At 34.1% G+C, this 22,916-nt stretch overlaps 1 protein-coding gene and 1 long non-coding RNA gene across 4 annotated transcripts; both read right to left on the bottom strand.

The window, feature by feature from the left end:
- Nucleotides 1-7,149: 7,149 nt before the first annotated feature.
- On the bottom strand, nt 7,150-10,565 carry LOC141687307 (transcription factor bHLH148-like). 3 transcript variants are annotated; one of them, XM_074492538.1, is made up of 2 exons: nt 9,770-10,565; nt 7,150-7,306 (listed from the first exon to the last, which is right to left on the bottom strand). In XM_074492538.1, the coding sequence occupies exon 1, from the start codon at nt 10,378-10,380 to the stop codon at nt 9,790-9,792; it is 591 nt and encodes a 196-aa protein (XP_074348639.1). In that variant the 5' UTR covers nt 10,381-10,565; the 3' UTR covers nt 7,150-7,306; nt 9,770-9,789. The 3 variants fall into 3 exon arrangements, with proteins under 3 accessions (XP_074348639.1, XP_074348638.1, XP_074348640.1); XM_074492537.1 differs by lacking the exon at nt 7,150-7,306 and adding an exon at nt 7,910-8,265 and having other exon boundaries at nt 9,770-10,564; XM_074492539.1 differs by lacking the exon at nt 7,150-7,306 and adding an exon at nt 8,848-8,869.
- A 7,283-nt stretch (nt 10,566-17,848) lies between these two features.
- Nucleotides 17,849-20,227, bottom strand: LOC141682472 (uncharacterized). Its single transcript, XR_012559792.1, has 4 exons — nt 19,968-20,227; nt 19,716-19,821; nt 19,010-19,152; nt 17,849-18,918 (listed from the first exon to the last, which is right to left on the bottom strand). It is a non-coding gene; the product is annotated as an uncharacterized LOC141682472 (long non-coding RNA).
- Nucleotides 20,228-22,916: the final 2,689 nt, after the last annotated feature.

The raw sequence follows: 22,916 nt of genomic DNA, 5'->3' as shown, positions 1-22,916 counted from the left end.
TACTTAAAGATGTTGGTTTCACGTCTTGTTCTTCTTCTGTGGTTCGTAAGAAACAAAATCATCAACTACTTGCTGATAACGAGTCTTCTATTATAACTGACGTCTCACTCTATAGACGTCCTTTTGAATGTTTTATCTATCTTACCATATCACGTCCTGACATTGCTTATGATGTTCACGGTTAGCCCAGTTTATGGCTGCTCCAAAACCTAATAATTTGTAGACTTCTTATAAACTTCTATATTATATTAAAGGTACATGTGAATTAGGCCTTTTTTTGCCACTTCCTCTTTTCAGTTGATTGCATTTTGGGATGTTGATTGGGGTAGTTGCAAGATCACTTATCGTTCCATCACTGGTTTTTTGCATTACTCTTATAGATTCCTCGATTTCTTGGAAGAGTAAGAAATAACCAACTGTATTACAGTCTACCTCTGAGGCAGAGTATCATTCTATGGTTGATACTACATGTGAGATTGTTTGGCTCTGTCTCTGTTAGTTGAGCTTTCTGTTCCTCAACTTGCTCTTACAAGGCTTTATTGTGATAATCTCTCTACTATATATATTGCATCAAATCCTGTCTACTACGAACGTACGGAACATATAGATATTGACTGCCACTTAGTTCGTGAAAAGTTTCAAAATGGTGTTATTACCATGGCTTACGTTTCAACTCGAGATCAACCTGCAGACCTGTTTAAAAGCTCTGGATGCTGTTCAGTTGAAGTTTATATTTGTCAAGTTAGAAGTTACTAACTTATTTTCCACTCTTCACTAGAGGGGGGGGTGTTAACATTATAAGTATCAATATAATGCACAAAGACGCATATCCAAGTTTTAAGATTCGACATTGTAGAAACTTATGTGTTATGTTATATATACTGATGGGTGTGTATATATATAACCAGAAAGCTTTTATATTAGAAGCAATAGAAATGTTATTGATGTATGTTCTTACATGAGAACAAGAAAGGTTATATATAGACATAACTACAGATAATAAAATTAAATAGAATGTGTACAGCTTCTAACCAACTGTTGACTAAACTACTCTATAGTCTGTACATATGACTAACCCGTGCTAGATTACAAGATAACAACTATAATATTATAAGCAGTGTAAACATGACTTGTATTTCAACACCCCCCTCTCAAACTGAGGATGGTTGTAAAATCAGCTTGAGTTTGGAAACAAAATTACGAAAACTTTCAGGAGGATGAATTTTTGTGAATAAATATGCAACATTATTAGCACTAGAGACACCATATAGACGCACTGTGCCTTTTGCAACTTGATGACGAATGAAATGACAATCAATCTCTATATGTTTAGTGCGTGCGTGAAATACATCATTATGAACAATGTCAATAGCACTTTTAATATCACAGTAAATAGAAGTGGCCGGAGAATGAGTTACACGCATATCTTCAAGTAACCATCGTAGCCAAATTAGTTCCTGTGTTGTGTCTGCAAGAGCCTGATATTCTGACTCGACACTTGATCGAGAAGCAAGAGATTGTTTCTTACTGCGTCAGGAGATAAGAAAGTCGCCAAGAAAGAAACAAAATCCAGTAGTTGAACATTGTGTAGTAGGATCACTGCCCCAACCAGCATCTGAGTAGGCATATAACTCAAGTGGAGAGTCAAATGAAAAATGTAATCCATGAAATATAGTGCCTTTGACATAACGCAGTATGTGAAGAACTGCTGAGAAGTGAGGAGTTCGAGCCTTGAGGAGCTGCCATGAAGTGACTTACAATGTGTACGGCATGAGCGATGTCTGGGCGAGTAACAGTGAGATAAATTAAACTTCCAACCAATTGGCGATACAATGTTGGATTGGAAAGTAGTTCACCATCTTCTACATTAAGTTTAACCTCGTATTCCAAAGGAGTAGAGGCAATCTTGGTGTCACTGATTCCAGATTTTAATAAAAGGTCAGATGCATACTTTACTTGTGAAAGAGTGTAGCCAGTAGGGACAGAAGAAACCTCAAGACCCAAGAAGTAGCTCAGTGAACCAAGATCCTTCATTTCAAATTGTTGATTGAGAAATTATTTGAGTTCAGAAATGCCTTTGATGTCATCTCCGGTAATGATCATATCATCGACATATAGGAAAAGTAAAACAATTCCTTATTTAGATCGCCGAATAAAAAGGGCACGATCATATGGGCTTGAAGAAAATCCCAATTGCTGAACTATTTTGCTGAATTTTTCAAACCAAGCTCGAGGTGCTTGTTTAAGACCATAAAGAGCCTTGTTAAGCTTGAAAACTTGATTTGGAGAGTGGGAAAATCCTGGAGGAGGTTTGAGATAAACTTTCTCATGTAGGTCTCCATTGAGAAAGGCGTTTTTAACATCCATTTTCCACATATCTCAGTGTTTTGATGCTCCAACAGCTAGTAGACTTCGGACAGACGTGAGATGAGCAACTGGTACAAAAGTTTCCTCGTAATCAATGCCATATTCTTGAGTAAAACCTCTTGCAACTAAATAGGCTTTATATCTTTCAATAGAGCAATCAGATTTTGTTTTGATTTTATAAATCCATCGACAACTCACTGCTATTTTACCAGGAGGTGGAATAACAAGATCACAAGTATGAGTCTTGTCTAATGCATGAAGTTCTTCTTCCGTTGCTTTCTGCCAAAGAGGGTTAACACTTGCCTCTCTGTATGTTTGAGGCTTGTGTAATGCTTGTATAACAGAATAAACATAATAATCAGTAAGTCGGATAGAAGGTTTTTTTACCCGAGTAGAACGATGAACAAACTCATCTGGTACAGTGATAGGCTCAACATCAGAATCCTCAGACTGAACTTCTGTTGAAGGATCATTAGTAGTTGGAGATGGCTGATTGAGCTCAAGTGGAGAATCTGCTGAAAATATGTTAGAAGATGATGGACATTCTATATTTTCATCTGTGGGGTGTAGATCAACAAATGGATCTATAAAGTGGAAAATGCTGGTAGAAGTGTCAATTTTAAACTCTGACATAGATGAAAACATTTTATGTTCCCAAAATGTCACATTACGAGAGACACGAAGACGTTGAGAGATAGGATCCCGACAACGATATCCTTTTTGACCACTACCATAACCAATGAAACAACAAAGACGGGCACGTGGCTCAAGTTTTGTTCTTTCATGTGGGGGAAGAAGTACAAAACATGCAGAACCGAAAACCTTAAAAGAATTATATAAAAGTGGTTCTTCATATAATTTTTCATAAGGAGACAAATTATCTGTAATAGGAGACGGAATCTTATTTGTTGTGTAAACAACAGTTAATGCAGCTTCCCCCCAAAATAATTCTGGACAAAAAGAGGAAATGAGAAGAGCTCGAACTGTGTCAAGAATGTGCCTATGTTTACGTTCAGCACGACCATTTTGTTGTGATGTGTAAGGACAAGAGCTTTGTGCAAGAGTACCATAAGATGCCAAAAATTTGTTAAGTTCTGATTCTTTGTATTCTTTAGCATTATCGGCACGAAAAAGCTTGATTTTCTTGTTAAATTGAGTTTCAAATATAATTGCAATTTTTTTGTACATTTCCCTCAATTCTGACCGATTTTTCAAAATATATATCCAAGTATAACGAGAAAAATCATCAACAAATATCACATAGTATCTTGACCCTCCCATAGTCGGAGTAGGAGAGGGACCCCAAATATCAGAATTAATAGGATCAAAAGTAGCTGACGATTTTTCATAGTGAATAGAAAACGGAAGTACATGTTATTTTGCCATTTTACATGAAACACAATCAAGTGTGTCTGCATTAACACTACCTAGATGACCATTGGAAACTAGAATACGTAAATGAGAAGGTGAAGGATGACCTAACCGGGAATGCCATATGTTGGTTGTAGCAGAAACAGAACCAACTAAATGAGTGGATGATGATTTTGGTGTAGGAAGATGAAGAGAAGTAAGCTCAAACAACCTTCTGCATCTACGTCCTGTCCCAATAGTCTGTCATGTCTGAGGATCCTGTACATGACAACCAGAAGAGGTAAATATAATATTAAGACCAAGATCACATAAATGATCGATGGAAATAAGATTAAGCGAAAGATTAGGAATAAAATATGTGTTCGAAAGATGAAGATCTTTCGTGGATACAGTTCCAACATGTGTCACTTTCATTGTAAAACCATCAGTTGTTTGGATATTTGGAAGGCATGAATTTTGTGTCTTTGTGGTAAATATGGAAGAATCATTTGTCATATGATTGCAACATGCAGAATCAAAATACCAAGATGTACCTGAAGTGACTGAAAATGCAGTGGATGAAGAGCTAGAATTAAAAAAACCTAAGTTGATGTGTTGGGATCATTTTCTGATGTAGATTCAAAGGTTGCTGCAGCGGAAGATCGAGTAAATTTGTTTGGCTGGAATGATAGTTTTTTCTTGCAGAACTGTATAGAATAATGACCTTTCCGATGGCAATATTGGCATGTATGACTGCGAAGTGCTACACAATCCTTGGTGACATGTCCATTTTAACGACAGAACCTGTAGAATGGTTTATCTGAAGTAGGTAATGGAGGTACCGCTAGAACAGTATCATTCATAGAACTGAGATTGCTAATGCCAAGTCGAATTTCTTCGGAAATAAGTTCAGCGACAGAATTTTCCAAAGTGGGTAGTGGAACCCTATGAAGAAGGGCAACTCTAACTGGTTCGAAATCCTGAGTCAGGGCCATCAAAAACTGAATGAGACGTTGTTGATCGCGGTATGCGTGATAAAGTGTAGCATCTTCTTTATGTAACCACTTTGGTTCTGATAATGTTAATTGATCCCAAAGTGATTGTATCTGGGAGCGAAAGTCTGCAACTGATTGACCAGGCTTTTGCTTTTGCTTACTTATCGAACTCATGATTTGATATTGATGAGAAAGATCTGATGTAGTGTACCGTGAAGCCAATAAATCCCAAATTTCTTTTGCAGTGTCATAGTTACCAAATTGTAAATTGATTTTAGAAATTGAAGAATTTCTAAAAAAAATGTGATAGCTTGGTGATTTTTGACATCCCATTCTTCAATGCGATCCTTCAATTTGGAATCAGATTCATCCTTTTCTTTTATAGGAATAGTAAAATCCCCGTTGACATATCGCCAAAGTCTTTTTCCTTTGAGATAACTGCGCATAGCTTGAGACCAAGTTATATAGTTCGAGACATTCAAAATTGTTTGGATCGGTGAACTATTATCTTTCTCCATTTCTCAAAGAAAATGTTTAAAAAATAAAGTGCATGGATCAAAATGTTAGTTTTAGAAGCTTGGATAAAAGGAAATAGATATAAAAATAAAGTATGGGCCAAAGAGAACACAACCGACCCAATCCAGAAATAAGAACTAAATCAGTCTGGGTACAAGACAACTAGGAAAAGAGAAAGTTATATGGGCAACATATATTCAGACGATAAGTGTATATATATGGGCTCGAGTATTAAGAAATTAACCATTTTTCCGGTGAGGTCTGAACAGAAGAAACAAAGATGCATGGGTTTTGTTGAGTGAAACGAATTGGAGAAGGTAGGACAACCATTTCGCCGAGTTTGACGGACTCCGATCGTGAACTTGGTGTGGCGGTGTGGATTGTGTGTAGTTGTGATATATGAGTGAGTAACTCACGGTTCTGAGTTCGACGAGTTACTGACTTGACTTGGAGGGAAATGATGCAGTTTGGGGGATCTTGTGGCGTTTATTTGGTATGTAATGTGACTACACACAAGCTATTTGTTGAAATGTCATAGAGAGGTGTTTTTGCTATAGGTTCAGATGAGAACCAAGAAAAATGGTGTGGCCGGAAATAATGGAGGCAACGGAATTATGGAGGAAAGGAGCTTAAAACTCTGATACCATGTAGAAACTTATGTGTTATGTTATATATACTGATGGGTGTGTATATATGTATAACCAGAAAGCTTTTATATTAGAAGCAATAGAAATGTTATTGTTGTATGTTCTTACATGAGAACAAGAAAGGTTATATATAGATATAACTATAGACAATGAAATTAAATAGAACGTGTACAACTTCTAACCAACTGTTGAATAAACTACTCTATAGTCTGTACATATGACTAACATGTGCTAAATTACAAGACAACAGCTATAACATTCTAAGTAGTGTAAACATGACTTGTATTTCAACATACATCAAATTGTAAATAGTTATAAGAATGAGACTGTTAAGAGTGCAGAAACGTGATGCCACGATGTTCAGTATAGGTATCATGAACTAGCTTAGCTGGCATTCTGTTTCAGCCTGTCATTCTATTAGGTTTAGATATAAAATAGAGATAATTATCTTGTTCATTAAGAAAAAAAATTCATTTCATTTCATCTTTTTCTTTCTTATGATATCAGTTCTTTAATCACAGTTTTGACAGGTTTCGTCTAACACCTTAAATTTTAGGGTATTTTTAATATGTGATCATTAAACCGAATACTCTTTTCATAAACCTTATGATACTCATTACTCTGAGTGAAACCGAATTTTAATTTTTATAACACCGGTTCTTGTACACACTAAATATCATGATACTTACTCCTTTTTAGGGAGATTTTGGTACTATTTAAATTCTAATTTATTAAATCTTAGATAATTTCCTTAATTCTGCATGCAATACATTCGAGTTAAAACAAATCTGTTGTAAAGATGACCAAATTGCGATCAATTTTTATCTACTATATAAATATTAATACTAAAAAAGGGTACAAGTATTATTTTTTTTGCCATAACTTTCTAATACTTTTAAAATGTAAAATTACAGTTTACAATTATCTAATTTAAATCAAAATGTAATCATTTGGTAAACTGTATAAAAGAACATATAAAAAAGAATGAAATAGTTATTAAATAGATTTAGAAAAATCAAAGTTTAACACCGAGCTAGGAAGCATTTTCCATGTGGCCAATTTGATTTAATATAGATTCTTTTTGCTTTGCCATACGACAGGGGACGCAATAAAAATGCTTTATGCAATCAAATTTCTTCAGCTTTTGGGTATAAACGAAAGATAAAGAAAACCAAAATTTTAAAAATACCATAAGAAATATAATATCCAGCTGTAGCTATTCCGCTTTGCGAAGAATCAAAAGATTAAATGAATTCCAGCTGATTTGATTACATATATGTGTGTTCAAACCATTGACGCTTCACTTTGTGCCTCCGTTCTCTACAATCTCCCCAACACCAGCACGGCTGATGCAGCTCGTCTCACCGAAATCATGATCCAGGAACCCTTGCTCAAAGGCCTCGTCATTTTGCAAGAAATCCAGACCTGCATCTTCAACAGAACAAACGACACTGTTTTATCCACTTACTTCGACAACTGTTTTAGTGATTTCAAAAATGCTATGTTCAAGGGACTGAGACCTGCCAGTGCACAAATCAGATTTCGACAAAATTTTACTAGCATTATTCCATTTGTAAAACTTGCTACCGATAACATTACACATTGTATCAATGTGTTTGATGGAGGAATGAACATAACTAATGCGAGACAATCACCGTTCGGTGAACATGCTTATATCGTTCGTGATATGACGTTGATAGCTGGTAATATGCTTTCGCTGTTGCCGGGCTGGGCTGATGGATGTCTGTAGTTGTTTACATACGGATTCTTAGAATTTTTTTAATTATATTAGCTCTATATTATGGTTATAATCGTTTTCTATTATTCAAAGCGATCGTTATTTATGTTTTACGAATATGAGAGATTTTTGCTATGCGCAAAGAATGGAGCTTAGAGATTTGTCTTCTGTTAACAGAAGTTTTCAAGAAACAAGGTGCTAGCAGAAGTTATCTGTTTCAAAATTCATCATCCATAAATATTTTTACTATAAACTCTATTATCACTCAATCTTTTCTGCTAATTCAACATTAAGACCAATTAGCTTTCATTTTAACAAAAGTTAACCGTAAACATCTATCAAAGGATCAAACATAATAGCCCTGTAGTAGTAAAGAGGCTACAAACGATCCAACCAATTTTCTTTGTAAAATGAGTATTTACACAAGTGTTGTAAGATGCTGCTGCAGCCTCAACACAAGCAAGTCTAATACTTTACAAGCCTTGGCATCAGATTTGTTAACGGCAAGAAGCCATAGCTCCTAGCTCCATCATATTCCGCTGACAAAGCCAAGAACTTGAAAATGTATTTTTCTTTTAAATTTTTATGTGTATAAACGCTATACTTTAAACGCCATTTGAGGTTGCTGCTCCACTACTGTAATTTTCATTACCTGAAGCCATAAACAACATAAGAAAAGGTGTCATCAAATATCATGCCATCATGCGTTGCTCTGTTTAACTCCAGAGGACACAGAAAAGGCAGAGCCAGAGAGGTTAGGAGAAATTGAAGTCACCATTTTCGACATATTTTAACACAGAGTGACTATCTAAATATTTCAAGGGTTTGTACTCTGATTATTTTATAAAATTTCGCTTGAAAAATTAATATCGAAATCTCTATGATTTTAATAATTCTCCGTTAAGGCTTAAGATTTGGGGAGGTTACCAGCTAACACAATGATCATATATTTTCTTTAGCAAAGCCTAACAGGTGGTATTGAAGATGACTACATGCCACAAGTAAAGAATCTGAAAAATGAAGCATCAAATATTTGAAACGTTATTATCAATTGTCTCTGTAAGACCTTAACACTTCGGTTACTTCCAGTCTGTTAAGCCACCCTAAAATGGCCTTATATACAGAAATCCACAAGTGTAACATTGCAAGTGGTCCTTCGTTCAATCATCAAAATGTCACCTTACCTTATGCCAGGAATCAAAACAATAATTGATTCCAATGCAACCAAAGATTGATGAACGTGCAATGAAGCTGACCTTCAGAAGAGATAAAAATAGCAGTACTAAGAAGAGTCTCGAAATCAGATCAAAATTGACCCACGTCCACTTCAATATTTCCGTTTATATTTAAAAAATTGGCAAAAAAAATTAAATTAAAAACTCCGACTATGCTTTGACAATAGTATAATGTTGTAAGCTTTCACTAGCTCGGAAATGATATTTAAATTTTTTTGATAATGTTTTTCGAGTATGGAAGAAATTTTTAACCGGTGGTGAATACTAATCAAAATACACATGATTTACAGACCATGTTTGTGGGGGTGGAGAGAATGTGTTTGTTAATGAAGAGGGGGCAGAGTTGTTTGTCCCAAGTCCACAACATACCCTAATTCAGGGTAACACACAATATATTCTTTTCCACATGTTTCACAGATTTCCACATGCTATCACATGGAATTCAAACAGAGGTGTGACTTTATATAGGGCTCACTATATTAGTTGTATGATTTACAGGTCATGCATAATTTATATATTACAAATCTCAAGTATGTATACATAATTTTAGTTGTATATCAAAACTCAAATTTCACTTTTGCATTTTATTTTAGTTTGACATTGCTACAGGATTTCAGGTTCCAATTGACAAGTAGGTTTTAATATCTAAACGGTTGGTTAATGTTGAAAATGTTCTACATCCTCTGCATAAACAAAATCTAAATACTCATATTGTGACATCTTTAACTAACTACACAATAAATATTTAACACCCTTTTGTGGAGTCAAAACAAAACCGAAAAGAAAAAAGAATATAATGGATGATATATGCACTACAACATTTAATGACAACAAAATTTAAAATTAACAAAAAAATATATATATATGTTTAGCAGTTTGAAGTTGGATGAATGCACTAAAGAACTAAAGAACGGGATATACTTGATATGTTTGATTCAGTTTTACGAAAAATGATTCGAGCCTGCAGCACCAGCGCCAGGCCCAGAGAGTGAATTTGCTAGCACAGCCATGGCTCGAATTTGCATCTGTAAAGCAGCTATATAGTCCGTAGCTTCTTCTAAAACCACCGGAAGCGATTGTTTACGACAACCAGGAACCAGCCTGCCAAGAACACGAGCTTTCCTCTGCACAGCCGGTAAAGTCTTGGATTTCAGCTTCAATAGACTAACCTTGGTCAACCTGCTATCTCCAGTTACTCTCTGTCTCCTGGCCTTCTTTCTAAACTTAAGCTTGAGACGGTTAGTGAGTATTGCTCGGCTCCACCTGGTTTTGCCTTTAGCAGTAGCAGCTAGAACTCTGTCAGCAGCTTCTCGCACGGTCTTTCCAGGGGTCGAGGAGCTCGGTCTAATGTTCTGAAGAGCTTGGAGGAGTTTTGAGGAATAGAGTTGCTGTTGCATTTGAGATTTCCATATGGTTTGGTTTTGGTTTGGATTTTGAGGTTGATTTAAATTGATTTGGCTTTTGTTTCTACTCTTTTTTATGGATTCACGGGTTTCAGTTGCAACAGTCGTCTGTTGTGAACCAGAGCTCATAATTAAGAGACCTAATGATATGAAGTGTGTATTGATGAGTTCGAGAGAGAGGGGGAGAGGAGGAATGAATATCGCAGAAACAGGACGTCTGTTTTGGTCGTCTTTTATAAATTTAGAAGACTAGTAGGATACAAAATACAAGTCTGCAGAGAGAGATGCTATGTCAAAAAAGAAAAAAGAAATAAAGTAAACTATGTGCACATGGGGGATGAACCTACTAGCCCATAAAGCAAATTATTTGTCCAATTACATAATTGTTTTTTTTATCATCCGCCACACTTTGACGTTTGTTTATTTAAACTAAAAACAACAAACTCTGTAGACTTCAAATTTTATGAACTATCGAGTCCTGATCAAAATACTTGTATTAGAAATATGTTTCAAATTTCATGGTTAGAGTTGAATCGCGATATTTTGTTATCAACTCTCGAGCTTTTGTTATCGGATGACGGACAAAGATGTGCTAGTTTATCTGCCATCTATGCTGGGTTGATTTGTGCAAGGGGGTCTGGAGCTGTTTCTGCTATTCAGAGGCGTGGAGCGTTTTGCTCTACCAATTCTATTGTACAGTATTCCCCTATTCATCTCCTACCATATCTGCCCGCACTAGTTTCGCCGTTAAAAATATCTCACTATAGTAACATAAAGTCATATCCATTTTAACTTAGTCTATATCATAAATAGCAGAATTTCCACATATAAATCATTTAAATCGCCTTTGCAGGCATGCCAATTCAGCAGTACCACGCATTCTTTTGGCATACTTCAAACATGAAATATTTAATTTGTCCTGATCCCTGGCCGTAATCATATACCCTCAAAACAATTTCACAAATAAATTTAAAACTGAAACTAATATGAATGCAAGGGGTCATGTCACTCTATTAGCGCTTAAATTTTTTGTTTTTAACATGTTACTTACAAATGATCTTTATATAATATGGATCAACTCTGAAAGATCCCATTTCACTGTATCGGTAAAGTATGCTAACATAATTCCTCTTCTCAGGGAGTTAGAGCTTTTGGCTGCAAAATGTTTTGTAATCTGAAATAATCTTTACTGCATGGTGACCTCCAAATTTGACCTGCTAAAAGCAACAAGATAATGAAATGAAGTAAGAGGTGACAAGCTGACTGACATTCTTAAGATAAATAATAATGGCCAACATTTCTACATGATTGTGATCTACTCCTACTTAATTATGCTTTAGTCGTGATCATGAAGCAAATCCACATTTCAAGCAAAAAAGAAAACATGGTTTAGGATTCTGATCTGTTTTACAAATAATGAAGTAGATGCCAATTAAGCTGAAATTAAGTTGTGCCCGTTTCTAGCTAAATATTCATAATTTCATTTTTGCCTGCAATTTATTCATATTGATTTAAACTAAAACTTGATCCCAGAAATTCAGAAATAAGACCATTCCATACTTCCTCTCCATGTTCTTTACGAATTTTATAATAGAAAACTTGCACACACTCATGTTTCCTTCTCACTTTTCGCTTTTATCGTTCATTTTCTTCCAACTTAATTTCTTTAAAACAGAGCGCGATGAGATAACTCAAGTTATAAGGGTTTATCTCTCATCGTCCTTGACTAACAAATTTTTACTTCATTCGCATCTCACCTCTGGTGTCAAGGTAACTTACAAGAAGTCTACACACAAACAGCTTATGGTAAAATTTCTAACAGAGCAGTTGCCTCTGTCTTCCTTACTGAGACAATATCTAACACTGTCATTAGATTGCATTCGGGTAAGACGTATTAAAAATGAACCATTCTAAAATCTGGTGTTCATATAAGATACTGCAGTATAATTATAAAACACAGATACAAGCTAATCAAGAGCAGTTGTTTAACTATGCAACAAGAGAAAATGACAACAGATATATAGTGACCAGACAACAAGATCCAAGATGGTCAAAAATGCTAGCAATTTATCAACTTTAACCTTGTCAACTATTTTGGAATTATTAATTTTTCTTTATTAACCATCTGCCATTGTCTGGGAAGAAACTAGTTAAACAGGGAAGTAGGTCCAAATATCTGTAACACATTTTGGAACAAAGACCAGATATAGTGTGACAGCAAGAACAATCCAATTTTAAATTGAAGGTTTCGAGCTAACCTCAATCTTATCCCTAACTAACCTTGGATTATAATGTAAGCCAACATTTTTATTTTTTATATTGCTAAATGAAAACCTACCAATTAAGACTTCACACCAACACCTTCTCTTAATCTTTTCTTAATAGCTGCTTCTTATATGTAAGTTATACCGGTCGCTTCAATTTTTGAGCACATCATCGAACCATCAGCAATAACTTCTGCACGGTGATATATCGAATTTGGAGACAATCTAGCAATAACAGAATATATGTTCTCAGCCGTAAAAATATCATGTGAAAGAGTGCAACAGTTGACAGAAGGTAACAAGAATAATCAAACAGACCATTCTTTTCAATGCAAATGTTAATTCAGGCCTACATATTGAATCACATACATGGTTCAATAGTTTACAGTATTAAAACCTACATGTTTGAATGCACGCAATACATAGTTTCAACTGTATACTTCAGTGGATTACACTAATCCATCCTCCAGATTACAGCTGCGATGCTAATTTTAATAAACTAGTATGCTAAGAGTGGGAGATTAGTTGCATAAAAACAACAGTAACAGTTTGAAATATTAGCCTTTGCAAGTTTTGTTGGCTCCTAGCTAGCCACCATCAAACCATCACTAATCATCTCATTAGTATAATATATTTTTTTCTACCTGCCTCTCTTATCAGACTTTAATCTATCCCAATCTCATCTGCAGAATGTATCTATCTCTTCTGTCCTTTTTCAACAACTTTGCTTTAACAGACTATCAAACCCTTAAATTCTTGTACTTTACCTATAATAGAATGATTAATAAATAATTGGGATACAGCCAACATGTAAGACAACAATTATGCTATAAAGACTTATAATTAAACATAAAAATTTTGCCACAAATTTGTCTCTGCTGTGCAGTTTTTTTTTCCAGTTTTTATTCCCCGAAAAATGCTTTTCATACTTAACAAGTTAATCTGTGATGGAGTTTTATGTAGAAAATAAGAAACTAGTTAATGTAGAAGAGAAGAGAAACAAATTTTTTATGAATAGACTTCATAATTTTTAAATTTGCAGAACTGAACTTTTATACAATAATATGCTAACGGCTAATCTAAAGATAAGGAACTGCCTATAACTTCCTCCTAAAATCAACAACAACTACTAGATAATTACAATCCTACAACTGCTACTAAGTTATTTATTTAAACATTTATAATAACTAAGAAATTATAGACAATATCTGAATTCCAGCATGGTTATTGCAGCAACTGAAGTATATATATTCAACACTCCTCCTTACTTTGGTTGCTGCAAACTCCAAGTTTCTTTCTAAGAAACTCAAACTTACTTCTTGGCAGAGCCTTTGTAAATATGTCAGCTAGCTGAAGATCAGACTTGCAATATTTTAAATCAACTAACCCTTCTTTCTGCACTTCTCTAAGAAAGGATAACTTAATGTTGAAGTGCTTAGTTTTATCATGAAAAACAGGATTGTGAGAGATAGCAATTGCTGCTTAATTATCAACAAACACTTCTGTCCTTCCTTCTTGTTTCATATTTAAATCCAGTAACACTTTTCGTAACCACAAAGCCTCATTTACAGCAGCACCAGCAGCAATGAATTCGGCTTCTGCTGTTGACTGTGCTACAATATTCTGCTTCTTGCAACACCATGAGAACACATTTGAACCCAACTTTGAACAATAACCAGTGGTGCTTTTCCTGTCATCGAGTGAACCTGCCCAATCACTATCCGAATAGACCTGCAAAATGCAGTCTTGATCTGCTCGAAACTTGATTCCATAATCCAGCGTCCCTCTCACATATCTAAGGACTCGTTTAGCAGCTTTAAGATGTGTTTCAGTTGCACAATTTGTAAATCTAGATAAGAGACTTACAGAGTGCAATATATCAGGTCTCGTAAACGTTAGATACATCAAACAACCCATTAGACTTCTGTAAAAACTTTCATCAATTTTCTCAGCTTCATGTTCTTTCATCAACTTCTCTTTTTGGGACATTGGAGTATCTACACTCTTGCAATCATCCATTCTGAATTTGTTGAGAATTTCCTTAGCATACTTTCGCTGAGAAATAAACACTTCTCCTTTTTTCTGCTTCATTTCCATTCCCAAAAAATAAGCCATCTCTCCCAAATCTGTCATCTCAAAGGTGTGCTTTATATCCTCTTTGAACATCTTTACAAGTTCTTCGGTACTTCCTGTAATCAATAAATCATCCACATACAATGAAACAACGATAAAATCAATTTCATCGCCTTTAGCGTAAAGAGTGGCTTCATTTAAACTTCTCTTAAAACCGAGTTGCATCAAGTATTCATCGTATCTGCTGTTCCAACTTCGAGGGGCCTGTTTAAGGCCATATAAGGCTTTCTTAAGCAAGTACACATAATCTTCTTTTCCTTTTACAACAAATCCCTCGGGCTGCTCGACATATATCTCCTCCTCTAAAACGCCATTCAAGAATGCTGATTTAACAATTTTCCAGCCCTTTTGTGCAGCCATAACAAGTAACAACCTTATGGTATCTAATCTCGCAACAGAAGCGAAAGTATCAGAAAAATCAACTCCAAATATTTGAGCATACCCTTTAACAACGAGTCTAGCTTTTTGTTTATTGATCGAGCCATCTGGATTTAACTTTGTTCGGAATACCCACTTCACTCCAATCACTTTCCGGTTAGTTGGTCTTTTCACCAAGGTCCAAGTTTCATTTTTTTCAATCATCTTGATGACATTAATCCATTCAAGATTCTTCTTAGCTTCCCAAAAACTTGCAGGTTCAAGTATTGCAACATTGCATTTTTGATAAATATCATAAAGAGACCTCATACCTCGAACGAGAATGTCATCAACATATTCAACTTCATTAAGCTGCAATATTGAAACTTGGTTTGGAAACTGAAATGATTGTTTTTCCTTCCAGTCCCATTCATCATTTTCCATGAAATGAACATCTCTGCTTATCAAAATCTTCTTGGTATTTGGTTGGAAGATTCTATAAGCAGATTTAGAATGTGTGCTATAGCCAATAAATACTCCTTCCTCGGCCTTTTTATCAAGCTTGTCCCTTTTTATTTGAGGAATATACACAAAGTATAAACATCCAAATACTTTTAAATTTTTTAAAGAAGGTTTGGAACCGTACCACACTTCATATGGAGTTTTTCCGGAAACAGCTTTTGTAGGCAGCCTGTTGAGGAGGTAAATTGCAGTGTGTGTAGCTTCTGCCCAATATTCCCTTGGCAAGTTCTTTTCAAACAACAAATATCTAGACATCTCTGTTATGGTACGATTCTTTCTCTCGCTGACTCCATTTTGTTGCGGAGTATACGGAGCCGTGAGTTGATGATCGATTCCTGCCTCCTCACAAATAAATTAAACTAATCTGATGTATATTCTTTTCCATTATCAGATCTTAATACTTGGATGTATTTCCCATTCTGTTTTTCAATCCATTGCTTGAATTTCCAGAACACACCAGCCACTTCTGACTTGAATTTAAGAAAATATATCCAGCACATTCTGGTATAATCATCAATGAAAATTAGATAATACCTACTCCCATTTAGTGATGGAGTTCTGCGAGGTCCAGCAACATCAGTGTGTACTAACTGCAGCTTTTCAATGGCTCTCCAAGTTGATTGCTTGAAGGGAAGTCTAACTTGTTTTCCTTGCTGGCAAGCTCTACAATTAGAAATCTCAAATGCAAGACAAGGCAAACCTTGAGCTAATTCGTTCCTTTGCAGATTTATCACGGCTTTATGATTAAAATGGCCAAGTCGTTTATGCCAAATTTCTGCATTTACTTGTGTTGCAGGAAATGATGTCTGCTCCACCTCTAAAGAATCAAGTGCAAAACTCTTCGCTTTCATTTTCACTTTGAAGACATCGTTATTATTTGCATATCTAATTACACATTGATTTGTTTCAAAAATAATTTTGAAACCTTTTTGAGTCAACTGAACAACACTTAACAAATTTTGACTAATGTTAGGCACAAATAGCACATCTTTAATATATTTTGTACCTGAAATGCTTTCAATTGCCGCTGTGCCTTTTCCTTCGACCATAATATATTCTCCATTTCCATTATTTACTTTTGAAGTCATTGAAGTATCCAAATCCTTAAAAAGCTCACGATCAAACGTCATATAATTGGTACAACCACTGTCAATTAACCACTTGCCGCTTGAATGACTAGTTGCAAAGCAAGATGCTATAAAAAGTTGCTCCTTTTCTTCCTCATCAGCAACTTGAGCAGCGTTCTTTTGCTTTATATCCACTTGTGACATTGTGTTACTCTTGCAAATTCTTTGATGGTGTCCCTTTTTCTTACAATTTTCACATTGCTGGTCAGGATTTCTCCCACATTTAAAAGGTGGATGACCCTTTCTGCCACAATGTTTACAAGGAGGAAAATCATATTTTGGTCCCTTACTTGTGTTAGAAAAATCAAAAAATGCAGTTTCATTCTTGTTCTTATCATTTCTTGTCCATTGTCTTCCATGGTTTGACTGAACACTGGCCGGTAACGCACCTTCAACAAACCCTTCAGATCTCATAAGCCTGCGTTGTTCTTGAGCCTGCAATGCATACATCAATTCTGCCAAACTAATTTTTGACAGGTCCTTTGTATTTTCCAACAAAGAAATAGTAATTTCAAATCTTTCTGGAAGAGTAACAAGAATTTTTTGGACTAATCTTGAATCTGAAAATTCACTACCAAGTAATCTTACTTTGTTTGCGATACCAAGTAGTTTGTCACAATACTCTTTCACGGTCTCAGAATCTTTCATCTTCTGGAGTTCAAACTCTCTGATTAGATTTAGGATTTTCATTCCCTTCATTTTCTCATCTCCCTCGTACTCTTTTTTCAGAAAATTCCATATTTCAAAAGCTGATTTCATAGTCATAATTCTGACAAAGATCTCAGCGGAGACTGCAGAAAATAACGTTGCTCTTGCCTTCGATTTTCTGGATTTCCTATCTTTATGTAACCTGATCTGTGCCACGGTTGGATTATCTGTTAATTGAGGAACTTCGTAGTCCTCCTCTACTACTTCCCATAAATCATTGGCTTCTAGATGAGCCTCCATTCTTGCTGCCCAAACATGGTAACCTTCACCATTGAAAACAGATGGTGCTAATGAAGTAAACGGGGTTTCTGAATCCATGGAAGAAGAAAAAAATAAAACTAAAATATTCAATCACAGGTCCCTCAAGAAAAGGGCTCTGATACCAATCTGATGGAGTTTTATGTAGAAAATAAGAAACTAGTTAATATAGAAGAGAAGAGAAACAAATTTTTATGAATAGACTTCATAATTTTTAAATCTGCAGAACTGAACTTTTATACAATAATATGCTAACTGCTAATCTAAAGATAATGAACTGCTTATAACTTCCTCCTAAAATCAACAATAACTACTAGATAGTTACAATCCTACAACCGCTACTAAGTTATTTATTTAAACATTTATAATAAGAAGAAATTATAGATAATATCTGAATTCCACCATGGTTGTTGCAGCAACTGAAGTATATATATTCAATGTGTCGTGTGATATTAGAATGGTATTTGAATTGAATCCTAAACTTTGATGTTCCCCATTAACATTTTCTCCAACAAGCAATTTGCCTCCTGCCTCGTCTCTTAAGCTCAGCCACTACAGATCAAACAGATGACTACAAGATAACCAACAAACTCATACAAGGTTACATCACTCTTTCGTTTTAGTTTAGTAGGAACTTTGATGGATTAATGCTTTTGTTGTCATTTTGAACTAATTAATATTTTTTTAAAAAAAGATGTGCTTAATACCTCATGGTCATTTTTAGGTAACAAAGTTCCAGATATAATTTTTTATACTCTCAATCGTTTTACAACCATCCAATATTGCACCTTCACTGTAAACTAAACATACAGGTCTACTTGCTGGTGATGATATTAGTTACAGCGAGTGTGAGATATTAAAACCAAAATTCCAAGTAGCTGATAAATTGTTCTGGTGAAAATCTCTACTTTTGCTAAAATAAATCAAAAAAGGCCTATGCGATAAGAAACCACTGGGTGAACCGGTGAAGTGCGGCGAAGAATCATGATAAGAAAAATTATTATCAAAGGGAAATGGTTAAATGCATGGATAGCATGCCTCAATGAATCGAATAATCAGAAACACAGATGGCAGTTGTGAATTGTGATCGTCTTTGTAACATCTCATTATAAATCAACTTGTAGTGCATATTATATTAAAGTCCCCTCTCCTGGACTCCACGGAATCTTGATCAGTTGTCATTTGACAGATGAGGCTCTCCGTCCAAAAAAGAAAAGAACAAAGCAAGGGCACCAGAAGGCTGATCCCCTTACAGTCACAAATGTCAAATTTTCATTTCCAACTGCATATCCTCCCACCTTAAATATTATCATTTTAGAAATTACCAATTTGTGATTTGAAATTAATGGAAGAGTTTGTGTGTGTGCTCTGATGATATAGTGTTTGTACCTTGTGTTTCAACTGATATTTGAAGATAGTTTATGGCATATCTTGTTGTCACTGCCACAATGCCAGTACCCCCCACCGTACTTTGATTCTTTATTTTTAATCTCAAAAACTCATGAGTATCTCCACCGGACTCCTGCCTCAATCTTTATAAATAATATAAAATATTGACTATTAGTGATTTAATATGTTCTCATCTCTAACAATACTTTTTAAATTGACTCTTTAACCTATTTTTTTTTATTATTAAAGCCATCTTGAATTCAAAAAAGACAAAAGTAAGTGGAAAGAGAAAGAGAATGTTGATAAAAATATATAATAAAATAATAGTTAAGAATGAAGTTGGGCTCTGAAAATCGAGAAGAAAGATTAGACTCTTAAAGTTAAGAGTGGATTTAAAGAGTCTATACCAACAACATTTTGAGTTAAGAGATTGAATAGAGAGTGTGTTGGAAATGCTCTAACAATGGCATATGAAGCAATATTAGCACATAATATTTGTAAACATAAAAAAGAAATTAATTGTTACCGAGGGAAGACTGTCGCTGGGGAGTCCGTCAATTCAATTACATCACTATAGTTAACAACATAATACAATTAAACTACCAATTTTAAGTCAATGAATTTTAATTGCTCATTGCAATATACAATTGTTGATGTTCTGTGTTCTATGCAAAGCAAAAAATTATAATGGAATTCGGGAAAGTACCTGCAAGATTCCCATGACTTTGGAGGAACAGTGACATGAAGTGATGTCTGAACTTGCTGAGTGTTCAAGAAGGTGTAGATATGACTATCTGTGCATGGATCGAATCCTGATCATGTCTTTTTTCAGTAGTAATAACGTAAGAAAATATGAGCAAAGCAAATATATGTATCATTTGAAAGGAAATGAGAGTACTGTGAACTACTATGAAAAGTTTCGTATTATGAAAAAAAAACATACCAAGGGGGAACATACCTTGAGTAACATATATAGTAAGGAAAGATATAGCCAATGTTTGCTTGATCAAGATAAGTTTCACATGCTTCTGAATTTTTTTGCATTTGCTGAAAAGTTGCAATTTAGAATGATGCCCTCATGAACTTCATCAGACAGCAGAGCATGTGACCAGTAGTAAACTACTGATCCTACAGATTGTGTTTCCTCAACTATGGATGCATTGCTAATCTAGAAATCCACTACATCAGCTTTCTTGATTCATGTTATATTTAGCTTGCAATCATAGTTGTATGATTGCTTTAGGTGAAAAAAACTTACAGCAGTTCCTTTTAGGTTAATGAAAGTTTGGTTAGTGATTTTGTGGTTGTGAAGAATTAGTTGAGCTGGTTGAGGAACAGTGTGTCCAGTATAGGCCTGTCAATGGATCGGGTTTGGATCGAATCGGCCTAAATCCATATCCATATCCATTTATTTTTTCGGATTCGGATCGGATCGATTTCGGATTTTTTATAGGCCGATCCATATCCGGATCCGTTCGGATCACAGATTTCGGATCGGATATGTATATTTATTTTTTAACTTCAATTATTACAAAATCTTTTTAAAATTAACAATTTCAAAAAATATTAAAATAAAAGTAGAATTAACGAAATCCAAAGTTAAATTGCGAACTAAAATTCGCTTTTTGAAACAAACATACTATTGGGTTGTACAGTATTTCAATTCTAATAATGAAAAAAATTGATGTTGCAAAATGAAAGTTTTATATGAATTGAGAGTTTGGTTATGCGGCTCTAAAAGGTAAAAAAACTAGGGTTATAGAAATGAACTAGACTATGAAGATCGAACTGAACGAAATATAGATAATGGGACTTGACTCGAAGATAATTGGACTTGACTAGAGAATAACGGTACTTGACTTAGAAATAAAAGTGTTATATGAATTGAGACTTGGGTTATGCGGCTTTAAAGGTAAAAGAACTAGAGTTATAGAAATGGACTAGACTACAGAGACCGAACCGAACCGAACGAAATATAGATAATGGGACTTCACTCGAGGATAATATGTTTAAAACTAGAATTATTAAAAAATATTTTTATTACATTATATATATATAAACCGGATCGGGTTATTAACGGATCGGATCGACCTAAATCCATATCCGCTCCATTTATAATCAGATTTTTCTTATCGGATCGGATCTCGGATCGGATTTTTAATAGGTCGATCCATATCCACTAAAATGGCCTCGGATCGAATCGGGTCGGATCAGATTTTCGCTCTATTGACAGGCCTAGTCCAATATCCTGCATAGCTCTCTTAAGAAATCTCAGTTTGGTACTCAGGAGATCCTTCTAACCTATTTTTTGCATAAGTTTTATCTTTAGCGGTATCAAATGAATTGATGAACATATATAAATTTATAAAATTGTTTTGCGTTTAGGGATGCAGAGTTTTTGGCAATATTTTTAAGTTTTAAATATTTGATGTGATTTCAAAAATATAAACCATTTTATTGTAATAAAAAAATTTAATTCTAAAATAAATACTAACCTATTTTTTGCATAAGTTTTATCTTTAGCGGTATCAAATGAATTGATGAACATATATAAATTTATAAAATTGTTTTGCGTTTAGGGATGCAGAGTTTTTGGCAATATTTTTAAGTTTTAAATATTTGATGTGATTTCAAAAATATAAACCATTTTATTGTAATAAAAAAATTTAATTCTAAAATAAATACTATCAAATTTATTAAAAATTTTGAAATTCAACTAAATATACCTCTAGTTATTTATTTTGTAAAATATATCAACAAATGTTTTCAAAAAAAACTGATATTAAATACACCTAATTTTTAAAATCTGAAGTAAAATCTTTTAAATTTCAAACTAAATACACCTCTCTAGTTTTAGATGGTGGATTTATAATAATTTAATAATTTAAGTTAAAAGAATATTAATTATTGTAATAAATAATAAAATTAACTTAAACGAAAATACAACAAAATTTATATTACTATTAGATGAAAATAAGTGAAAACTATTAATTTGTAAAAATAACTATCAACTAATTTTTTTTATCTTTTTGTTTTGTAATCTAAAACTTTAAATTATATCTAGATGATAATGGTTTCCACATTTTTATATATTAACACACAAAATAATGGAAAAAACAAAGATCAACGCACATCATACACATGACAGAAGCATGTTTGTGTGCTTGTGTTGTTAATTTGTTATGTATAATCTGAAACTCTTTTCTTATATACAGCCAGATGTACATGAAGCTAACATCTCTTTTTTTCTTAATAAAGAATTCCTGATTAACACTCAATTTCATGAAAGAGAAAGAATGTTTTGATTTTTCAAAAATAAATGTCAAATTATAGGTAGTTACAGATGTATAACATTAATATATGATAATCCTTTTATAGATGTAGATTTTTGTAACAAACTTTTGGATGCATCACTTATTTTTTCTGCCTGATAGCCAGAATTTTCACTAAATATAATTATATTTTACAGAATTCTAAATATATATTTCTATGATAAAGTATCAGTTTTTTATTATATTTTTCATTATATTGGGAATATATTATATAACATTTATTTTCGTGAAACTAATTATTATCTTGAAATTCGTCCAAATCAGATCCACCTCGGAAAAAATAATTTCAAAATTAATTAATTAAAAAATATATTAACTTAAAGAATTTTTGGGTATAAGCAAGATTTGACCCTCACTTTAAGAGTTCTGCTAAAAGTTCTGGGGAGTAAATGGACCTCCAATGTAAAAGGAGGCTCGGTGGCATTGATATTCCCGACCCAAACTCATTGGACACTGCCCAAAGATGTTCTTGTTTATATGATTTATGTACATTTCTTATTAGAATAATTATGTAAATTTCACTAACTATCTTATTTTTTTAAAGACTGCATTTTTTCTAAAGGTTTGTTTCTATG

Source organism: Apium graveolens, chromosome 9 (assembly GCF_009905375.1).
Source record: "Apium graveolens cultivar Ventura chromosome 9, ASM990537v1, whole genome shotgun sequence".
NCBI lineage: Eukaryota > Viridiplantae > Streptophyta > Magnoliopsida > Apiales > Apiaceae > Apium > Apium graveolens.
Note: the sequence above shows the minus strand (reverse complement) of the source record. Positions and strands in the feature narration are given on the sequence as shown.

Bases quoted from the DNA above. Each gene is read 5' to 3' on its own strand.
- LOC141687307 (XM_074492538.1), bottom strand. From the start codon at position 10,380: ATGAGCTCTGGTTCACAACAGACGACTGTTGCAACTGAAACCCGTGAA.